Source organism: Fimicolochytrium jonesii, assembly GCF_025526975.1.
Source record: "Fimicolochytrium jonesii strain JEL569 chromosome Unknown EV422scaffold_50, whole genome shotgun sequence".
In the NCBI taxonomy this organism is placed as follows: domain Eukaryota; kingdom Fungi; phylum Chytridiomycota; class Chytridiomycetes; order Spizellomycetales; family Powellomycetaceae; genus Fimicolochytrium; species Fimicolochytrium jonesii.
The window spans coordinates 98,469-120,078 of record NW_026515717.1 but is presented as its reverse complement, the minus strand read 5'-3'; the positions used below and the strand labels follow the sequence as shown (position 1 = coordinate 120,078).

At 55.3% G+C, this 21,610-nt stretch overlaps 6 protein-coding genes across 6 annotated transcripts; 4 read left to right on the top strand and 2 right to left on the bottom strand.

Annotated features, from left to right (window-relative positions):
- Nucleotides 1-189: 189 nt before the first annotated feature.
- Nucleotides 190-1,310, bottom strand: EV422DRAFT_572676 (uncharacterized protein; the record flags this gene model as incomplete). Its single annotated transcript, XM_053073158.1, has 3 exons — nucleotides 190-915; nucleotides 986-1,231; nucleotides 1,293-1,310. 3 exons carry the CDS (start codon nucleotides 1,308-1,310, stop codon nucleotides 190-192), a joined length of 990 nt encoding a protein of 329 aa, XP_052920570.1.
- Nucleotides 1,311-1,830: 520 nt separating this feature from the next.
- EV422DRAFT_624127 (uncharacterized protein) lies at nucleotides 1,831-3,805 on the top strand (the record flags this gene model as incomplete). Its single annotated transcript, XM_053074253.1, has 6 exons — nucleotides 1,831-2,242; nucleotides 2,323-2,852; nucleotides 2,931-2,939; nucleotides 3,017-3,139; nucleotides 3,202-3,479; nucleotides 3,568-3,805. The coding sequence occupies exons 1-6, from the start codon at nucleotides 1,936-1,938 to the stop codon at nucleotides 3,803-3,805; spliced, it is 1,485 nt and encodes a 494-aa protein (XP_052920569.1). The 5' UTR covers nucleotides 1,831-1,935.
- Nucleotides 3,806-4,190: 385 nt separating this feature from the next.
- Nucleotides 4,191-4,765, top strand: EV422DRAFT_502244 (uncharacterized protein; the record flags this gene model as incomplete). Its single annotated transcript, XM_053068253.1, has 2 exons — nucleotides 4,191-4,342; nucleotides 4,405-4,765. Coding segments are annotated over 2 exons (513 nt in total), but the record flags the coding sequence as incomplete, so codon positions are not given.
- Nucleotides 4,766-5,900: 1,135 nt separating this feature from the next.
- Nucleotides 5,901-7,804, top strand: EV422DRAFT_371710 (uncharacterized protein). The gene is made up of 5 exons (XM_053066733.1): nucleotides 5,901-6,206; nucleotides 6,574-6,954; nucleotides 7,023-7,230; nucleotides 7,301-7,398; nucleotides 7,482-7,804. The coding sequence occupies exons 1-5, from the start codon at nucleotides 5,984-5,986 to the stop codon at nucleotides 7,616-7,618; spliced, it is 1,047 nt and encodes a 348-aa protein (XP_052920567.1). The 5' UTR covers nucleotides 5,901-5,983; the 3' UTR covers nucleotides 7,619-7,804.
- Nucleotides 7,805-7,871: 67 nt separating this feature from the next.
- EV422DRAFT_371679 (uncharacterized protein) lies at nucleotides 7,872-8,834 on the top strand. The gene is made up of 2 exons (XM_053066732.1): nucleotides 7,872-8,087; nucleotides 8,430-8,834. The coding sequence occupies exons 1-2, from the start codon at nucleotides 7,991-7,993 to the stop codon at nucleotides 8,756-8,758; spliced, it is 426 nt and encodes a 141-aa protein (XP_052920566.1). The 5' UTR covers nucleotides 7,872-7,990; the 3' UTR covers nucleotides 8,759-8,834.
- A 426-nt stretch (nucleotides 8,835-9,260) lies between these two features.
- EV422DRAFT_572671 (uncharacterized protein) lies at nucleotides 9,261-9,662 on the bottom strand (the record flags this gene model as incomplete). Its single annotated transcript, XM_053073157.1, has 1 exon — nucleotides 9,261-9,662. The coding sequence occupies one exon, from the start codon at nucleotides 9,660-9,662 to the stop codon at nucleotides 9,261-9,263; it is 402 nt and encodes a 133-aa protein (XP_052920565.1).
- Between the last annotated feature and the right edge of the window lie 11,948 nt (nucleotides 9,663-21,610).

Here is a 21,610-nt window from a genome sequence, read left to right as displayed (position 1 = left end):
CTTGATAGTTGGTGGTGGCAAACAGCGGGGGGAACTCATCGGAATGTGGCCCGTACACCTCTGGCATGGCCATCATCAGGTAGGCCGCCGCGGTCGGGTTGCGATTGGCGAGCTCCTGCAGCAGTCGCTTGGTGAAGGCCTTTTCCGTGGCAACGAGAAACTTCTTTGCAGACATGTCTGCCCCTCCTTTCATTGAATAGTGCGACGTCCCCCTGGCATATCCCGAGTTCTTGTTGCCACGACGAAGCCCCGCGCCGTGCATTGTGCCCCTTGAGGCCTTCCATTGAACCACAGCCAGCCGGGATCCACAGGACTCGACGATGAGCCCCAGCCGCAGGTCGTGTTTGTGACGACTCGCGCTATTGTACGAGATTGTGGCCACAAGGGCACCGTGCTCGTCGCGGATGTAGAGTTGGCCCCCGCCTGGGGTTCAACTTGCTCAAGCCTTTCCAGGCCCCTCGCCTTTGCCGGCCTCTTCCCAAACCCGGCATAGACCATCTTGCCCTCCCAGCCATCGCACAAGGCGGGCGTTGGCACCACGATGTGAACAACCGGGCGGCTGGCGGAGGGCTGCGGGTCGACCGAGAAGTCGGCCGTGGTAAGACTGCCATCGCTGATCGCAGCGATGATGCCAGACTGGAGCCCAATGTGGTGCTTGACGCGCTTCTTCTGGAGACGGGACCACGTTGGCCTATTGATCCACCAACCCGTGGGGTTGTCTTGCTTGATCTTCTTTGAAAAAAGGCCAATCGCCTTGGCCTTGTCTTCTAGGCTGGCGTCCTGGGCGGCAAGGCCGGCGTCTACCAGCAGCGGATACAAAAAGGCCACCGTGTCGCCGGAGATAGCTGTGGCGCGGCTCTTGCCCATGCCCATCAGAAGAGCCTCAACCGCGGTGGGTGCGACGGGGGGCGTGGCCTGCGGCGCGGTAGAGGGGAGGGGGGGAAGGGAAGGTGTTAGCAGACCTAGCCCGATCGACAGGTCCCACTTCCACGGCAGGGCAGCGCATCCCATGCAGGTCGACCTCCCGCAAGCGGCGGTCGTGCTCAGCAGGGGAGGCATCAAGATCAGCGCACAGCAACATGCCCAGACAGCGCATCCCATGCAGGTCAACCTCCCACAAGCGGCGGTCGTGCTCAACATGGGCCGTGAGATCGGCGTATAGCAAGCGCGCCCAGGCAGCGCATCCCATGCAGGTCAACCTCCCGCAAGCGGCGGTTGTGCTCAACATGGGCTGTGAGCCCAGGCGGTCAACACCCAGCGGAGGCGCCCACGGCCACACAGCAGCCACTCACCTCGTCAGCGCTGAGCATGCTCAGAGTGTGCTCTGCGTGAGTTGCCGGGCCTGAGCTGGAAGGAGGTGGGCGTTGGCCAGGGGGGTGAGGGGACTGTCGAGCGCTTGACGTTTCCATGCCCAGAGTGTGCTCTGCGTGAGTTGCCAGGCTTGAGCTGCAAGGAGGTGAGCGTTGGGCTGTCGTCCGCTGCGAGCGCTTGACGTTTCGTGTGAGAGGAGGAAAGTGTGGTCTTGGAGATGCGGCGATCAGCAGCAGCAGTGTGGACAAGCTACAACTGCGCCACGACTGCGCCAGGCTGTAAATCCTCCCCGCTCTCAGCCTCATCATTACCACAGCACTGACGCAAGTTCTTTGACACACAGCTATCACGGCAATCACCTGCAACACCTGTCTCGGCACAGCGCAGCCATCATGCCATCACACCAGGCGCTCCAGGGGCACCTGTGGTGTGGCATCTTTACTGGAGCAACCACACCACGGCGGAAGAGGAAAAAGGTTGCTCCGGTTACCCTGCGGTTGCCCATACGTCTGCCAACCGCTGTGCAGACACCATTGCAACCATCCCCGCAATTCGAGTTCCCACCTTCTGTCCATCGCCAGTTGCCCCAAGCAATTCCAGACATGGTTAGCGAGAGTTCCGGAGATGAAGACGGGCAACAGCAGCAGCAGCGAGGGCTTTCACCCGTGGACAGGGTTGAACCTCCCTGCTCCCATCCCTTTCCTTTTTCCCAGCGCACCGGGTGGACCCCTGGTGTATGAGCCCCCGCCACCACCACCCCCGCCACCACCACCAGCTCAACGACCCCGCCCGCAGACACACGCCAGCACGAAGGTTTCCCTTCACCGAATCCAAAATCACAATCAAGTCCAAAGGGAGCGCCTGACAACATTCATCGCCGATGTTCACGTCCTTGCGCGCCACACCACCTTCTTTATCAAGTACTACCTTGGTGAGTTTTTGAGGTACACTATACTGTATATTTCCCATAAAACAATGTCCTTACTGCTACATCGGCCCACCCCACCACAGCTGACCATCCTCTACACGATTTCCCGGACATCACCGACAAGCACATCAGTGTGATGTTTGAGCTGCTCAACAATCCAGGCTACAATGGCAATCCGCTCATCGGGCAAGAGTTGCGTCCATGGGTTCAAGACTACTGTAATGTTCACGGATTTGCCCCCATCCGCATGCGAAATTGCCAACGGACCGCAGCATACACGGCTACGAGCATCCTCACAAACCTCAAAGTTAACGTACAAGAGCATTTCATGCAAATGTTTCTGCGCTATGTCAATGAAAGGCTTGGTTTGAAGCAAGTCGTACTGCATCTCCGTGCCGGAGTCAACCGAGCGCAGCGGCGACGCTATTATCAGCGTGTCCGTCAGTTTACAAAGTATGCAACATTTGTAGAGTTTCCAACCGAAGAGGAGTTTGCCTGCCTCACACAACTTGAGCGGACTGTCCTCGACGAGTTATGGGCTCTGTTTCCTCCCCAGGATGAACCGCTTGCATACAGCCTTGCGGTGGACGCAATGCCATATTTAGGTGAGTTAGTATATTTCCGGCCCCCCCCTCCCCGCGGGTTCCTCTTTTGTCTAATCATGGTCCGCACCTGCCTTGCCTCATCACAGGTGCCTATTGTGAGCTCTCACGCCTCTATGAGCGCCGTGGAATGCGGCTGTTTTCCGCTATCCCGCTGCGCAAATCTTGAATCCAGTCATCCGTTCGGATCGACACAAAGATCCTATCCACTCATATCCTGGCCTTGGGCCACCATCGCATGGGGAAACTCACCGATCAACGCAAGCGGGAGCTGTGGGGGCAGTTTCTCAATGTGAATGTAAGTCTCTATCCCTCTGCGCTTATTTCACTCACCTCACCTCGCTGAATGACGGATTGCAGGACAAGGTCTTCAAGGATCGAAAGAAGCTTGGTCTCAAATTTGATGGGTCAATCAGCATAAACGGGTATTCCGCTACCATCCACTTCAAGAAGCCAGGGCTTCAGTATGGCCATCGCGCCCGGAAGCGCAGCAAGGCCCAAATGCAGGAAGAAGTCAAACAGCTGTATTTTGAGCACCACATCGCCGAACTAAGGGAGGCTCCAAACATCGTCAGCATTGATCCGGGCAAGCGTGACCTCTTGTTCTGTCGAGACATCAAGAAGGAGCGGCCATTTAGGTACGTTTCAGCTGATTGCAGAATTTCGAACGAAGGGGATCGTGGGAACGGGGACGGGGAGGGTTGAGGCGTCGCCGATGATGGGCAGCGGGGACAGCGGGGACAGCGGGGACAGCGGCGGCGACAGCCGGGACAGCGGCGGCGACAGCGGGGATAGCGGCGGCGACAGCGGGGATAGCGGCGGCGACAGCGGCGATAGCGGCAGCGACAGCGGGGATAGCGGCGGCGACAGCGGGGATAGCGGCGGCGACAGCGGGGATAGCGGCGGCGACAGTGGGGATAGCGGCATGGTTATCTGCCATCCACATCATTGTACCTCTGCCTGAGGCGTCGCCGATGATGCGCAGCGGGGATAGCGGCGACAGCGGGGACAGCGGGGACAGCAGGGCAGTAGTAATCTCACAATGTACCACCCCATACCAGATACACATCCAATCAACGGGCGGTCGAGACAAAGTCTCGGTACTTTCAACGAGACATGACAGAGCGAAAAATCAATGCCGGCATCGCTGAGGTGGAATCACATATTCCATTGCACAAGAGCATGAATATCGAGGCGTTCTCAGCGTTCATTGTGGATCACTTACATGCGGGTATGATGTTCTACTTCAACTTTGATTCTCAACTTTGGTAACACATGGGCTGACATCCATCCATATCCCAGATCCCGCCCTGGATGAGTTTTACCAGGATGAGATTCACGTAGCTCGCAGATTCAAGGCGTTCTCACTGCGGCAAAAGTCTGAGACCAAGCTCATCAAGAACATGCAACGCCTGTATGGAAAGCATTTTGCGGTCATCTTGGGTGATTGGAGCGACGCCGGAAAAACCATCCGCTTTCAGGAGTCATCAAAGACCAAGGGGTGAGTGACCATCATTGTTTTTTATGTATCTTAATATGCTAACTCATCATCATGGAAATCAGATTCCGCACACTCTTTGCAAGAAACAGCATCCCATGCTACTTGCTAGATGAGTATCAAACGTCTTCCGTGTGCCCAGACTGCCACGGGCGTGTGATGAAAAACATCCGACGCCGGCTGTCACCTCGGCCGTGGCAAGCTCGAAAGGGAAGAATGGAATTCGTCCATGGATTGGTGGGTTGCCCCAACCCCGAATGTATCAACCAAGACTGGACGCCATTTGAGATTCCTGGAAGACGACCACTCCGGATGAGAGTGCACAATCGGGACGTCCTAAGCACCAAGAATTTCCTCTCGATTGTGCGTTCGGCAGTGTTTGGCAATGGCCGCAGACCAGACGCATTCTCCCGTAACCGTAGGTAGTCTAGAATCCTCACCCCATCCCATTTTCCCAGGTGGTTATCTGCCATCCACATCATTGTACCTCTGCCTGAGGCGTCGCCGATGATGGCAACTTGTGTACATAACGTCGGATACTGTCCGTTGGTTCCCGATGACCTGTTTTCCCGAAGCAGTTCCCGTTGCGACGCATATATATCCAGCGATGAGTAGATAAACCTAAAGTATGGTGCACGAGGATAACAGGCCGCACATACCCCGCCCTCTTTGGAGCATTAACTGTTCACTGCCCGGCTGTCATGGACTCGCTCTCGTTACGAGACCCCGACGCACCTTCTTCCGTCTGCCGCTTCTTTGCCTTCAAGAGGTAACGTCACGGTCTCGTGTGCACTCCCAGGGCGACTGATCTGCTTTGCGAAGCCAGTTAGATGTCCATGGCTGTTGGTGATTTTGCTTTGGTCCTTCTCCCTCTTCCGCTTCAACTCGTCGTGCATCTTGAACCGCCTTTCAAAATCAACGGCACGCACGAACGCTCATTTTCAGACGACTAAGACTGGGTGGCTTGCAAAGCTGCACTGCAATGAAGTATACTGCAATGTCTCAATGCCACCCATAAGATAGCGGGCCGTGAATTTGAGCGCGGGGGAGCCGTTGCTCGGATCCTCTTCTTCGTCGCCATTCTTTCATTGCTTGCACTTCTGCGAGAAACACTTTAATCGATGCGTTGAGTAGAATGCTACTCCAGAGAGCGCAGACGCCAGACGCTTTTCTAACCTATCGCCCGCGCGGATCCGGAGGCGACCGATGTTGTCCCCTGTATTCGTAGAGGGTGCCAAAGAGTACAGTATTGATATCAGGACTGCCAGGTGTCGATTACGGAAAGTGTGAGGGCTGCGTCACGCGTGCTCCAGGACTTCATGTAGCCTTGCTTCAACGTGCGGCATCTCTCTGCGGACTCCTATTGCGAAAACCGGCTGGCAATGGTTCCTTCATTTACTTTAACACCCATCCCCAAAGTGATCGTCTCCGTCCCAGTCACTCCCAACCCCACTTGGAACCCGGGCTCTCCACAGTAGGCAGCTTTCCGGTTTCCCTGACGAACGACCGGGGCCCAGGGCGAACACTTTGCCCGATAGTCATCTCTCTACAGCCAAGCACAGTCCGTCACCACCACACCAGATCCCTCACCGACACCCTTCCTCCCACGCCCACCCAGCCACCCAAGCACCCAAGCACCCAGCCATGGGCAGCGTCGCCAACCCCGCCCTCGCGGCAATAGCCTCCTACTGTCTCTCCTCGATTCTCATGACGGTCGCAAACAAACTTGTGCTTTCAAGTTATCAGTTTAAACTCAATTTCTTACTACTGGCTGTTCAATCGCTTGTCTGTGTTGTTGTTTTGGAGGGGTTTACGGCGTTTGGACTGGTGACGAGACGCGCTTTCAGGAAGAGCGATGCGCAGAAATGTACGTTTGAGTGGGAGCGAGGAGGGGTGAGCGATAGGGAGGAGAAAGCGAGCGATGGTGGCCTTTCTGCAACGGCCAAAGCGAGTTGCAGGGTTGGGTTCGGTCTTGGAGACCGATAGGTCGACCAGAACGGACTCTTTCTGTTTTGCGATGGGGGCCCGAGCGAGAGCGAGCTGCGACCGAAGGGAGCGATCTGGGTAACCTCGCTGGGGGAGTTATAACCATCTCGTTGACGGATTGATGGTGGATGGTGGATGTTGGATGGTGATTGATGGTTCGCTATCGCTCACACTCGTTTCCATGGGCCAACCATCGCTCACCGTCTATGGTCGCTTCGCTTCACTCATCCATCTCTCATTCCTCACAGGGTTCATCGTCTCCTTCTCCCTCGCGGCCATGATCTACACCGGCTCCAAAGCCCTTCAATACCTCTCCATCCCCCTCTTCACCATCTTCAAAAACCTCACCATCGTCGTCATCGCCTTCTCCGAGCGTACCTTCCTCAACGGCGCGCCCGTCACCCGCTTGATGATCATCGCGTTCAGTATGATGGTCGTGTCCTCGTTGATTGCCGGGTGGTCGGATATCGCGAGCGGGAACGTGTTGAAGGGCGATGGGAGTGTGGGGTGGGTTGTCGCGTATGGGTGGATGGTGCTGAATTGCGCAACGACGGCTGGGTTTGCGTTGTTGATGAAGAAGAAGATCAGGGAGGTCAATTTTAAGGAGTTTGACACTGTGTTCTATAACAGTAAGTCCTACCCTCCTCCTGGCCTCACTCTTACCCTCCCCTTCACACTCATCACTCACCCCCCACAGACCTCCTCTCGATCCCTATCCTCCTCCTCGCCTCCCTCCTCCTCGAGACACCCGAAGCACGGCGCACCTACGCCAAATACACCACCCCGGAGCACGCTTCTGAAGTCCGCGGCCTACTGATCGGAATCGCTATCAGCGGCGTCAGCAGCTTTGGGATCAGTTATAGCACCGCGTGGTGTATGCGGGTTACGAGTTCTACAACTTATAGGTATGGATGTAAGCGAAAGATGCAGTTTGAAAAAAGACTGATAGGGTGTGATTTTGTGTGGCTTTTGTAGTATGGTAGGCGCACTCAACAAACTGCCCATCGCCGTCGCCGGGATGGTCTTCTTTAACGATCCCGTTACGTTCGGCGGGGTGTGTGGTGTCGCAATAGGTGGGTTTTCCTCATCCCCTCCCTTCCCCACCTCCTTTCACCTTCCCACCTCTCTAACGCAATATCTCCGATATTTCTATCAGCGTTCCTGGGCGGAATAGTCTACAGCCACGCCAAAAACATGCAATCCCACCACCCAGTTAAAGCCGCGTCCGACCTGCCGCTACCGGCGATGAGCAAGCCTGAGAAGGGGAGTTATGAGAAGGTTGCTAGTGCGTAGAAGCGAAATGAGGGAGTTGCAGTTTGCCCCTTTGGACGTCATTTTTGGGATGGATGTGATGGGGTGGCTCCCGCTGGGGACAATCATAGATTTTGTGCTTTTTTTGCATCGTGTAATTTTAAGACGTGGTTGAGAATGGGAGACAGAGGGAGCTCACTGCACACCACACTACCGAGTCAGACCGGTGCGAAAACAACATCCAAGATCCCAACCACAATTTTCAACACTCTCAGAACACTTCAAAAACTAATTTTTACATAATATTTCTCAGAAATTCTCGGTCGCTCCAAAATCAGGGATATACATCTTCGCACACTACCAGGCATCAGACGACCAGTAGAGAAGGGGTATGTTTTCTCAGAACAGGTAGATATGGGTCGGGGTTGGGGTCCTAGATGCCGGTGCCGCCAGGAGCGCTACCCTTGTTTCCGTACTGGGCGTACGCTTTCTGGCCTTGGTCGACCATGTTGCCTGAAAAAAAGGGGGAAACGAATGACAATTAGCCTTGCAAGCCCATCAAACTCACCCCAACTATCAACAACCATGAACCATCGAAAGATCAGGAAACAATATCAATAAGAACGAGCGCTCGCTATCCCTCTCGGGTATTGCGCATGGCGGCGCGAGACTCGCTCGTCGCAGGACATAAACCAAAGGGCTCGCTTCGCCCGCCGCTCCCGGCAAACACCCCACCGTCGCTCGCCCCCCCTCTCGCGGACCCCCCACAGTATATACATACCCTGCTGAGTCCCAGTCTTGGGCAAGTACCCCGCATTCTGCGCAGCATCAATGCCCTGGTCGACCATCGAAGGCTTTCCGCCGGCGGCAGCGGCGTTGTGGGTGGTTCCGGTGGTTCCTGCGGCTCCTCCGGTGGCGGGCTTGTTGAGCAGGCCTGAGGCGGCGTTTTTGAGGGCGTCCATTTTGAAGGTTTCTTGGGGGTGTTTGTGGGTTGGTTTTTGGTTTTTTTTTGTGAGGGGTTTTGCGGATGAAGGTGAGAGGGCGGGGAGTGGGTTATGGATGGCTTTTATAGGCGTTGCGATGGGATGCTCATCAGTGCCTGTGCCTGCCAGTGTGCCCCCCACCGGTCCCTCCAGTGCCTCCACACAATATTCACGACGGGATCCCTTTCCTCATCAGTAACTTCATATATGTACCACCGATCCATGCCCGCCAAGCAAGCCGCAGTCGTCACAAATATCCCTTCCCTCCACCCTCACCCCCCCCACTTGCCTCTAATTGACGCGTTTCCGAGAGCTCCCCAACCAGAAGTGACGCGTCGGACCTATGACGTCGACCTATGTCATGAGCCACGTCCAAGCCACGGCTATGCACATTGCGCTCTGGACGAGGAACGTAGTCCTCTAGAGTCTATGGACGAGGAGGAGGTTGCTTAGTAAGCTTCTCTATTTTTCTTCTCGAGTGAATAAATAACAGATAACCCTAGCTCCCTTTCCCTTTATCTCTTTTGAGCTATCGAGTGCTATGACTGAAAAGCTACGGTGGGAGGGGGGGATGTTCCAATGAAGAAGAAGAACTAGCTATCGGGAGCGCCGTGCGCAATTTAGGACCTATGTCCAGGGAAACCTGTAAACCCATAAATGTATGCGAATTGAGAGGCGAAAGCGGCGTGAGGAGGAGGTGCTTAGTGCAGTGGGTAGCGAGGTGGGATAACCTCCTCCTCGTCCATAGACTCTAGAGGACTACATTCCTTGTCCAGAGCGCAATGGACTCCATTCGGAGGTTGCTTATTTGTCGATGAAGAGGAAGCCGTGTTTGCCGTGTCGAGTATGAAGTCGTCGTAGGTGCGCTCATCTTCAGAGGAGGATGCCTCAGCGTACATGTCGTCGATGCCGATGGTGTAATGTGTTTGGAAAACCCTGGAATTGGGTACCCGACGCCCCTTCTTGATCGTTCCCTCGCTGAGTCCACTGCGAGTTTGCACGGTCGTGACGGCGTGTGTGATGGACTTTGGTGTGAACTCGTTGTCAATTCCGGCGGCTCTGAGTACAGTGTCGACGAGGTGGCTTATGGTTCCGGCGGACATTTGTGAATTCTGGTATCAATTTATGAAGACTTCCGGGATGCCGTCGCGGCGGGTGCTCTGGATGGCGATGAGGGAGTTGTAGAGCTCAACAACATCGAGATTCGGGGTGTGATTGATGCTGGGAACGTCGATCACATGGTAGTCGCCCTGTTCGAATACGGTGTCGTCGTGAGAGTGGTTTGGACACCATTCCTTCGGCCGGCAGGAGCGCAGTTTCAGTGTGTGTTCGGTGACGGTGGTGCGAGCATGGATGATGTTATGAATGGGCGGAGCCGGTGGAAATAGAGGCGACTTGTGGTGCAGGTTGTTGACAGGTATTCGGACCGAAACAAGAACTAGAACAAGACTAGGAAGAACTGGTGTTGATCTGCTGGGGGATCAGGAAGTGGGGAGCTCAGGGGAGGCGGCTATTTATGTTTTTCTGGGAAGGCTGGGGAAGCGTGGGGAAGCAGAAGGGTACGGAATGAGAGGGAAGCCAAGAGAAGCGCCAAGGGTGGGGAAGCATAGAAACAGAAGACTGGGGATGGGGTGGCTACGCTGAGGCTGTGGGCGGGTACGTGGGGAAGTATGGAGAAGGGTTTGTAAGCGCCGAGTGTTGGGAGGTGTGGCTACGTGCGGCTGCGTGGAGGAATGAAGGCAGTGGCAGGTGTGGGGTAGCGCGGCTGCGTGCGGCTGCGAGGTTTGGCAGATGTCAGGTTTTGACAGGGAAGTGACATTGACTGACTGTTGGGATGCTGTCATGAGGTAAGCGCATGGTATGGACGCGTCGTCCATAACATCACCCCCTCCTTTAGCCACGGCGTCCGGATGTTGTTTTGATGTGGGCAGGCTTTGGTCGGGGTTTGTCGGGGTACTTTTGGTGGAACTGGGCAACAAGCTCTTGACATCCGGCAAGGCGTTCCACTGGCTCCCATGTGTTCTCCGAGCTTGGCCAACCCTGCCACTTGATGAGGTACTGAAGATGCGTGCGTCGAATACGGGAGTCAAGAATGTCTTCCACAATCCATTCCTCCTGTCCTTCGACTTCTTCTGGTGGGGTGGGTTCTAGCTCAGTTCGCTCCGGAATGGTGAAACGTGGTTCAAGAAGGGAGACATGGAAGACGTTGTGAATTTTGTAGGATGGGGGAAGCTTGAGGCGATATGTGACCGAGTTGATCTTCTCCGTGATTGTGAAGGGGCCAATCTTACGGTGATCAAGTTTCTGGGAAGGTCGGAGAGTCTTGAGATTCCGCTGTAAGAGCCAGACACTGTCCCCGGGTTTCATGTCTGGGCCAGGTGCCCTCTTAGCATCGGCAAAGCGCTTCATGCGTCCTTGGGCCTCCTTGAGCTCAGTGGCAAGCTGTTCATGGATTTCCTTGAGATGGTTGGCACGAGCTTCGGCTGCAGGATTAAGGGATTCGGTTGTGGTGGCGGAAGCCAGACTGAATCGAGGATGGAACCCATAGTTGGCGTAGAAGGGGGTTGTCTGGGTGGCGGAGTGGATGGTGTTATTGTAAGAGAACTCAGCAGAAGACAAGAGTTCCTTCCAGTTATCTTGTTGATAGTTGCAAAAGCAGCGAAGGTATTGCTCAAGAATCTGATTGGTCCGCTCGGTTTGTCCATCGCTCTGGGGATGGAACGCCGATGAGAGGTTGACCTTGGTTCCCAGGAGAGCGAAGAGACGTTTCCAGAAGTGGGAGTTGAACTGTGGGCCACGGTCAGATACAATATCGTCGGGGAGTCCATGGAGCCGGATGACATGGTGCCAGATCAGATCTGCAGTTGACTCAGCGGTGGCAGTTTTCCTGCACGGTACAAAGTGCGCCATCTTGGTGAACCGGCAGATGACAACGAGCACAGAATCAACCCCATCACTGGCGGGTAGATCCGTGATGAAGTCCATGGAAATTGACCCCCAGGGGCGGTCAGGGACCTGCAGGGGTTGGAGGAGACCGTAGGGCTTGTGTCTGCTGGTCTTGGCTTGAGCACATACGTCGCAGGACCTGATGTAGGACTTGACAAAACGCCACTGGCTAGGCCACCAGTAGTTGCGTGAGATGAGCTCCAGGGTCTTTGACATGCCGTAGTGTCCTGCCAAACGCGTGTCATGCATGTCCCGGCAGATCTCAGCACGGAGCTTGTTGGTGGGGACGTAGACAAGGTTGTCGTACAGCAGAACCCCATTTTCCTCGGAGAATCGCTTTATCCGTTCTTGGTCTTCTTGAGATTGCTGGGCAATGGGGGCCCTAAGCTGTCGCCGGATGGTTTGCGCAAACACATCGGATGCCAGGGCAGCTTTGATTTGGTCAAGGAGCGAGGAGTCCAGTGGGGTCAGATAAGTGGCGGCCAGGCGGAGATGGTCAGGGGTGAGGATCGTGGTTTCCTGGGAGCGGAATGCTTCTTCCCCCTCCCTTAGCTCGTATTCAGAGCGACGAGAGAGGGCGTCAGCTTGGTGTTGCTGGGTACCAGGGCGGTATGTGATGACAAAGTCGAAATCAGCAAAGAAGATTGACCAGCGGGATTGGCGGCGGTTGAGGGTACGGGTAGTCATGAAGTACTGGAGGTTCTTGTGGTCACAGTAAACGATGACCTTGTGGCGGGCACCAATGAGGTGGTGTCGCCATTGAGCAAATGAGTCTTGGATAGCCAGGAGTTCCTTGTCGTAGATCTCATAGTTGATTTCCTCAGGAGTAAATTTGCGGGAGTGAAAGGCCACGGGGTGGAGTTGATCTGTGTCATCGGGTTGAAGGAGGACGGCGCCAAGGGCAAAGTCGGAGGCATCGGATTCGACAATGAAGGGCTTGTCAGGGTCGGGGTGAGTCAGGATAGGTGCGGAGGTGAAGGCTTTCTTGAGGGTTTCAAAAGCTAGGTGTGCAGCGTGGGTCCATTTGAATGGCAAGTCTTTGCGAGTGAGCGTGGTCAGGGGTGCAACGATCGCAGAGTACCCTTTGATGAATCGCCGGTAGAAGTTGGCAAAACCAAGGAAGCGCTGGATGCCTTTGACATTCGTCGGGGGTTCCCATTCGGTAATGGCAGCCGTCTTCTTTGGGTCCATGGAAATGCCTTGCTGGGAGATGATAAACCCCAGGAACTCAACAGAGTCACGGTTGAATTCGCATTTTTCCGGTTTCGCATACAGCCCGTGCTGGCGGAGTCGTGAGAGCACCTCTCGGACGTGGTTGGGGTGGTCTTCTGGGTTTTTTGAGAAGATCAGAATGTCGTCAAGGTAGACCACAACAAAAACGTCGAGAATGTCACGGAATATGTCGTTCATGAGGTGTTGGAATACTCCAGGGGCATTGGTGAGCCCAAACGGCATGACATTATACTCGAATAGGCCGTAGCGACATCGGAACGCTGTCTTCCATTCATCCCCTGGCCGGATCCGAAGAAGGTTGTAGGCTCCCCGGAGGTCAATCTTGGTGAGCCGGCGTGCCCCTCGAAGACGATCCATGATGCTGTTAATCAAGGGCAAGGGATAGCGATTCTTGATGGTGATATTGTTGAGTCCACGATAGTCGACGCACAGACGGAGGGAACCGTCCTTTTTCTTGACAAAGAGGACTGGGGCACCGGCGGGAGACTTGGAGTGCTTGATGAACCCCTTAGCTAGGTTCTCTTCAAGGTAGTCACAGAGTGCCTGCATTTCAGGCTCGCTGAGAATATAGATCGGGCCGAACGGTGGCTGTTTGCCCTCTTCTAAGTTGATGGGACAGTCGTAGGGTCGGTGCTCTGGGAGGGTATCCGCGTTCTTCTTGGCGAAGACGTCCGCAAAATCTTGGTATTCTTCAGGAATGATGGCCTTCGGATCTTTTGGAGGAGTGGTCGCCAGGGCTTGGGAATCTGACTTGGTCGGATTGGCGTAGGCAATGAATGCCTGGTCATGCCTTGCCGCCACACGGAAAGCTGGGGCGCTGATAAACGATACGTGGATCGGTGTGGGTGCTGGGTCCAGTGTGTTGGGTGTCTGGGCTAGGGAGACTGAAATCTCGTCTTGATGGATACGGATCAGAGGTTCAGGGGTTTTTGAGGGCTTTGGGCTAGGTTCTGTTGGCAGGGCATCCCAGGAAGCGTATTGTCCAAAACCGCAATGGCAGCGGACGCAAAGAGTGCGAGTCTTCCAGTGTAGCTCCACATCATGGAGCTCAAACCAGGGAAGCCCCAGGATGATTGGCGCATGCGGGGAACATGTCACATGGAATACCACCTCCTCAAAATGGTCGTTGACCCACATGCCCAAAGGTTGGGTGTGATGGGTAATGGAGCCCGCATGGCTGGGACGTCCGTCAACCAGTTCAAGCGCAATGGGGTCCTCCTTCTTGACAAGTGGGATGCGGTGCTTGCGGGCATAACTTTCGTCGATGAAGCACGACATCGCACCGGTGTCGAGTAGTGCTGAAAGCTGAACTGGAGCTCGCTGGGCCGATATCTGCAGGGTAACAGGGTACTCGAATGGTGAGGATGGGCCCAAAGTCCGCATGGGTGAGGGTATCTCAGATAGGAGATTGACATTGTTGGTGGTCAGGAGAAGGGTGTTGCTGGAGATGCCAGGATCGGAGCAAGGTTTTGTGGCTTCTCCCTTGGCAGTACTTGCGTGGTGAGAAGGCCCAGGACAGGTGTTGCCCAGCTGCTCGGCCTTTACTGCAGCTGGACTTGGGCAAAATCCTGGATGGGTGCAGGTTCCTTAACCGCGACATTCGCCGTGCGTATCTTGTTCGGGCAGAGTTTGGCTATGTGGCCGGGTTTACCACAGTAGAGGCAAAGTTTGTTTGTGATGCGGTGTTGGCGCTCTAGCGGTGTGAGGGGTCCTCGCGGACGAGCAGCGTCAATGATCATAGGGTCGTCTGGGCGGTTGTCGGGGCTCATGAGGGTGGGGCTAGTGGTAACTGGCACATATGGCTGTCGGTTCCTGCTTCGCTCTAGACGGCGCTCAAACAATCGGTTGTCACATTGGATGGCCTGTTCCATCACGGTGTCGATTGAGGCGGTAGGGGGCCATCGTGAGCATTAAGTCCTTGACGTCTTCTTTGAGGCCGCGACGGAAGGTGGCAATCAATGCCTGGTCATTCCACGACACATCGCATTGCAGCTGTCGGAATTCAGCTACATACTCTGTTGCTGCACGGGTTTGTCGAAGGTTCTGGAGCTTGTTTTCGGGTGTGCGGGTCCTGTCGCTGTCTCCAAAGACTGCTTGCATTTGCTGGATGAAATCATCCAGGTTCGTAAGGGAATGATGGTCTTGTTCGACAAGGGGCGCCAGCCAGGCCTGGGCGGTGCCAGTGAGGTAGGTGCCAATAGTTCGTATCTTGGTCTGATCGTTGGGGTAGCGCCTGGGTTGGAGGGCGAACATGAGCCGGATCTGGTTGAGGAACCCACGGAACTTGCTTCGGGTGCCATCAAATTTGTCTGGGAGACTGATTTTGGGTTCGGGGGCGTGGGTGGCAGGGGCAGTGGTCTGGGTTTGCGCTAGTTCGGCTTGTAGGGTGGTATTCTGTGATCGAAGTTCATCAATCGCATTGCACATGGCTTGCCAGGCTTCGGCCGTGAGGGGAAGGGCGTCGGACATGGTGATTTGGCGTGGAGGTACAGCGGCTGGGGGTTGTTGAGCAGATCAAACTGTTATGAATGGGCGGAGCCGGTGGAAATAGAGGCGACTTGTGGTGCAGGTTGTTGACAGGTATTCAGACCGAAACAAGAACTAGAACAAGACTAGGAAGAACTGGTGTTGATCTGCTGGGGGATCAGGAAGTGGGGAGCTCAGGGGAGGCGGCTATTTATGTTTCTCTGGGAAGGCTGGGGAAGCGTGGGGAAGCAGAAGGGTACGGAATGAGAGGGAAGCCAAGAGAAGCGCCAAGGGTGGGGAAGCATAGAAACAGAAGACTGGGGATGGGGTGGCTACGCTGAGGCTGTGGGCGGGTACGTGGGGAAGTATGGAGAAGGGTTTGTAAGCGCCGAGTGTTGGGAGGTGTGGCTACGTGCGGCTGCGTGGAGAAATGAAGGCAGTGGCAGGTGTGGGGTAGCGCGGCTGCGTGCGGCTGCAAGGTTTGGCAGATGTCAGGTTTTGACAGGGAATTGACATTGACTGACTGTTGGGATGCTGTCATGAGGTAAGCGCATGGTATGGACGCGTCGTCCATAACAGATGAGGGTCGCGAGGTGATTGGGGCGACACTTCATGGTGAGCATGACAACGACGGCGAGCTGTGAGGAGAGCCATTCGAGCGTATTGAGCCGTGGTCGGCGAGCAATATACCGCCATAACGTTGCCGGATCCCAGATGGTCTTATACGCCTTCTCGGTGGGCTTGGTCGAACGTGCGAGGCCTCTGAAAAAGCGTTGAATGTTGGGCGCGGTGCTGATAGTTTCATCGCCGGTAATGTGTTGCAGCGTATTCGCGATCGCCATACGGTAACCTTGCAGGGTTCTGAGGGTGAGGTGCTTCTTGGAATGAACGTCGGTGAGGAAGTTCAGAAACGATGAATGGCCGGCGCAAATGGGATCAACGTCCCGCTGTAGACACCAGCGTACGTAGATTCGCCAGACCGAGTTGTGATTGGCGTTGTTCGCAAGGGAGCGGAGCGTGATGTTGATAGCTGCCTGGGATAGGCCTCGCTGTGCGCTGTAATACCGAATAACCGCCATGCGATCGTGAGGGTCCACGGCGGTTTGCGAAGAGGAAGGCCGCTCTGGGCTTGAAATACTTTCGGCTTGGACGGAATCGGAATTGGGTCGGCAGTTGAGAGGCGAAGAAGGAGCGGGAATGCTGCGTGCGACGGCCAGAACGGTGTTATCAGGGTCAGGTCGTGGACTTCCTCGTTGATGATCTTGCGGGTGATGCTCGATATCAGCAGCCATTGGGGGTTCGCATAGCAGACGTGATGAGACCAAAATATCTGCAAAGCATCGACGGCAAATGCTTGGGGATCCCACGGGTCCAGCGTGCAGTAGTGTGGAATGCGGGGATTGCGGTTTGTGCCCGTCGCGAACAGCTCCATTGTGTGATCCACCTGCCACCGGCCCTGAATCTGCCGGAGAATGCGCGGGTTGAGCTAGTAGTCATTCCGATCGTTCTGCTGACGGGAATCGAGGTCCGCTATCATGTTTTCCTTGCCGGGAATGTGGAGCGCCTGCCATGTTGTGTTCTGGTGCCGGTAGAGGGGGAGAAGGTGCTCGATTACCTGCAAGAGGTGATCTTTGCGGCCGCCGCCTTTGTTGAAGTAGAACATTGTCGGCGTGTTGTCGGTCATGTGGATGACGTGCGCTTTGGAGAAGTCGAATCCATGACGCTCGCAGAGGAGGTCGACGGTGCAGACTTGAGCTATGGCTTTGAGGACGTTGTTGGAGACTAGACGGTCGCGCTTCTGACGCCGAATTGCCCGTTGAAGAGCGGCGAATGGGAACTCGGGGAAGTACCGTTGAATCAGCTCCGGCATCCACCGTTCTTGGATGCGAATTAGCTGGCCCGTCTGCGGATGTTGACAATTGCCACCCCACCCGTGGTTGGGGGATGCGTCGGCGAACATGCGGTAGTCGGTGTCCTTGATGAGCAGGCCTTTCCCATTCCACGCGCTGAGGTTGTTGGCAAATTCGCGAATGAGAGTGCGTGTTGGGGGTGGAATCACGCAGAATGCGCGGGGATGACGAGCTTCCCGTTTCCAGTCGAAGGTCTTCTTCTGGACTACTCTTCGCAGTGCGCAGGTGAGGGGTTGAGAGAACGTTTTCGCTATCGTGATTGCCGGCGTGATGGCCTGAATCTTGCCGAGGATGTGGGCTACTTGGTGTGCAGGAATGCGTGTGCGGCGACTGGTTTGACGTAGGAGCCGGATCATGGCGCGGAGTTTGTCGTGGGGAAGGCGCATGGTTTTGAGGGTGAGGTCCCATTCCCAGCCGACGTAGCGTGTCGCCTGTGATGGGGTGATGTCGCATTTGGCCCACTTGAAGAGGCAGCTAAGGAGTTGCATCAGCCGTAGAGTGAACAGCATCCCCTCGAGGCGATGGAGTTGTGTCGTCGCAACATTGAGGAAGTCGTTGACACACGCGAGAATGGTGTGCCCGTTGTAGCGTACTATCTTTAGGATGGCCTTCATTGTCTTTGTGAAGACTTTGGGGGCGTGGTTCTGTCCGAAGAGCATCGCAATTGCGCGGTAGTAGCGTCCGCGAGTGCGGAGCATTAACCGGTTTCGTTCTCGCGGGTGATTGGCGATGAGGTTGTACGCATCTGCCAGGTCTGTCCTGCTTGCCCAGTTTGCCGTTGCCATCACCTTCTGGACAGTTTTCACCGTCTCCATTTTGAAGTGCCCCGTCGGGCTCTGCTCGTTTACGCCCGTGTAGTCGACAATCTGGCGCCATTTTGAGCGGGATGGTTGGTATTGTTATGGACGACGCGTCCATACCATGCGCTTACCTCATGACAGCATCCCAACAGTCAGTCAATGTCAATTCCCTGTCAAAACCTGACATCTGCCAAACCTCGCAGCCGCACGCAGCCGCGCTACCCCACACCTGCCACTGCCTTCATTTCTCCACGCAGCCGCACGTAGCCACACCTCCCAACACTCGGCGCTTACAAACCCTTCTCCATACTTCCCCACGTACCCGCCCACAGCCTCAGCGTAGCCACCCCATCCCCAGTCTTCTGTTTCTATGCTTCCCCACCCTTGGCGCTTCTGTTGGCTTCCCTCTCATTCCGTACCCTTCTGCTTCCCCACGCTTCCCCAGCCTTCCCAGAAAAACATAAATAGCCGCCTCCCCTGAGCTCCCCACTTCCTGATCCCCCAGCAGATCAACACCAGTTCTTCCTAGTCTTGTTCTAGTTCTTGTTTCGGTCTGAATACCTGTCAACAACCTGCACCACAAGTCGCCTCTATTTCCACCGGCTCCGCCCATTCATAACAGTTTGATCTGCTCAACAACCCCCAGCCGCTGTACCTCCACGCCAAATCACCATGTCCGACGCCCTTCCCCTCACGGCCGAAGCCTGGCAAGCCATGTGCAATGCGATTGATGAACTTCGATCACAGAATACCACCCTACAAGCCGAACTAGCGCAAACCCAGACCACTGCCCCTGCCACCCACGCCCCCGAACCCAAAATCAGTCTCCCAGACAAATTTGATGGCACCCGAAGCAAGTTCCGTGGGTTCCTCAACCAGATCCGGCTCATGTTCGCCCTCCAACCCAGGCGCTACCCCAACGATCAGACCAAGATACGAACTATTGGCACCTACCTCACTGGCACCGCCCAGGCCTGGCTGGCGCCCCTTGTCGAACAAGACCATCATTCCCTTACGAACCTGGATGATTTCATCCAGCAAATGCAAGCAGTCTTTGGAGACAGCGACAGGACCCGCACACCCGAAAACAAGCTCCAGAACCTTCGACAAACCCGTGCAGCAACAGAGTATGTAGCTGAATTCCGACAGCTGCAATGCGATGTGTCGTGGAATGACCAGGCATTGATTGCCACCTTCCGTCGCGGCCTCAAAGAAGACGTCAAGGACTTAATGCTCACGATGGCCCCTACCGCCTCAATCGACACCGTGATGGAACAGGCCATCCAATGTGACACCCGATTGTTTGAGCGCCGTCTAGAGCAAAGCAGGAACCGACAGCCATATGTGCCAGTTACCACTAGCCCCACCCTCATGAGCCCCGACAACCGCCCAGACGACCCTATGATCATTGACGCTGCTCGTCCGCGAGGACCCCTCACACCGCTAGAGCGCCAACACCGCATCACAAACAAACTTTGCCTCTACTGTGGTAAACCCGGCCACATAGCCAAACTCTGCCCGAACAAGATACGCACGGCGAATGTCGCGGTTAAGGAACCTGCACCCATCCAGGATTTTGCCCAAGTCCAGCTGCAGTAAAGGCCGAGCAGCTGGGCAACACCTGTCCTGGGCCTTCTCACCACGCAAGTACTGCCAAGGGAGAAGCCACAAAACCTTGCTCCGATCCTGGCATCTCCAGCAACACCCTTCTCCTGACCACCAACAATGTCAATCTCCTATCTGAGATACCCTCACCCATGCGGACTTTGGGCCCATCCTCACCATTCGAGTACCCTGTTACCCTGCAGATATCGGCCCAGCGAGCTCCAGTTCAGCTTTCAGCACTACTCGACACCGGTGCGATGTCGTGCTTCATCGACGAAAGTTATGCCCGCAAGCACCGCATCCCACTTGTCAAGAAGGAGGACCCCATTGCGCTTGAACTGGTTGACGGACGTCCCAGCCATGCGGGCTCCATTACCCATCACACCCAACCTTTGGGCATGTGGGTCAACGACCATTTTGAGGAGGTGGTGTTCCATGTGACATGTTCCCCGCATGCGCCAATCATCCTGGGGCTTCCCTGGTTTGAGCTCCATGATGTGGAGCTACACTGGAAGACTCGCACTCTTTGCGTCCGCTGCCATTGCGGTTTTGGACAATACGCCTCCTGGGATGCCCTGCCAACAGAACCTAGCCCGAAGCCCTCAAAAACCCCTGAACCTCTGATCCGTATCCATCAAGACGAGATTTCAGTCTCCCTAGCCCAGACACCCAACACACTGGACCCAGCACCCACACCGACCCACGTATCGTTTATCAGCGCCCCAGCTTTCCGTGTGGCGGCAAGGCATGACCAGGCATTCATTGCCTACGCCAATCCGACCAAGTCAGATTCCCAAAGCCCTGGCGACCACTCCTCCAAAAGATCCGAAGGCCATCATTCCTGAAGAATACCAAGATTTTGCGGACGTCTTCGCCAAGAAGAACGCGGATACCCTCCCAGAGCACCGACCCTACGACTGTCCCATCGACTTAGAAGAGGGCAAACAGCCACCGTTCGGCCCGATCTATAGTCTCAGCGAGCCTGAAATGCAGGCACTCTGTGACTACCTTGAAGAGAACCTAGCTAAGGGGTTCATCAAGCACTCCAAGTCTCCCGCCGGTGCCCCAGTCCTCTTTGTCAAGAAAAAGGACGGTTGCCTCCGTCTGTGCGTCGACTATCGTGGACTCAACAATATCACCATCAAGAATCGCTATCCCTTGCCCTTGATTAACAGCATCATGGATCGTCTTCGAGGGGCACGCTGGCTCACCAAGATTGACCTCCGGGGAGCCTACAACCTTCTTCGGATCCGGCCAGGGGATGAATGGAAGACAGCGTTCCGATGTCGCTACGGCCTATTCGAGTATAATGTCATGCCGTTTGGGCTCACCAATGCCCCTGGAGTATTCCAACACCTCATGAACGACATATTCCGTGACATTCTCGACGTTTTTGTTGTGGTCTACCTTGACGACATTCTGATCTTCTCAAAAAACCCAGAAGACCACCCCAACCACGTCCGAGAGGTGCTCTCACGACTCCGCCAGCACGGGCTGTATGCGAAACCGGAAAAATGCGAATTCAACCGTGACTCTGTTGAGTTCGTGGGGTTTATCATCTCCCAGCAAGGCATTTCCATGGACCCAAAGAAGACAGCTGCCATTACCGAATGGGAACCCCCGACGAATGTCAAAGGCATCCAGCGCTTCCTTGGTTTTGCCAACTTCTACCGGCTATTCATCAAAGGGTACTCTGCGATCGTTGCACCCCTGACCACGCTCACTCGCAAAGACTTGCCATTCAAATGGACCCACGCTGCACACCTAGCTTTTGAAACCCTCAAGAAAGCCTTCACCTCCGCACCTATCCTGACTCACCCCGACCCTGACAAGCCCTTCATTGTCGAATCCGATGCCTCCGACTTTGCCCTTGGCGCCGTCCTCCTTCAACCCGATGACACAGATCAACTCCACCCCGTGGCCTTTCACTCCCGCAAATTTACTCCTGAGGAAATCAACTATGAGATCTACGACAAGGAACTCCTGGCTATCCAAGACTCATTTGCTCAATGGCGACACCACCTCATTGGTGCCCGCCACAAGGTCATCGTTTACTGTGACCACAAGAACCTCCAGTACTTCATGACTACC

Excerpts from the sequence above, each read along its gene's own strand:
- EV422DRAFT_371679 (XM_053066732.1), top strand. The coding sequence starts at position 7,991 with ATGGGTCGGGGTTGGGGTCCTAGATGCCGGTGCCGCCAGGAGCGCTAC. Across the intron at positions 8,088-8,429 it reads TGGCCTTGGTCGACCATGTT|GCTTTCCGCCGGCGGCAGCG; the intron begins GCCTGAAAAAAA and ends CGACCATCGAAG.
- EV422DRAFT_371710 (XM_053066733.1), top strand. The coding sequence starts at position 5,984 with ATGGGCAGCGTCGCCAACCCCGCCCTCGCGGCAATAGCCTCCTACTGT. Across the intron at positions 6,955-7,022 it reads TGACACTGTGTTCTATAACA|ACCTCCTCTCGATCCCTATC; the intron begins GTAAGTCCTACC and ends CACCCCCCACAG. Across the intron at positions 7,231-7,300 it reads ACGAGTTCTACAACTTATAG|TATGGTAGGCGCACTCAACA; the intron begins GTATGGATGTAA and ends TGGCTTTTGTAG.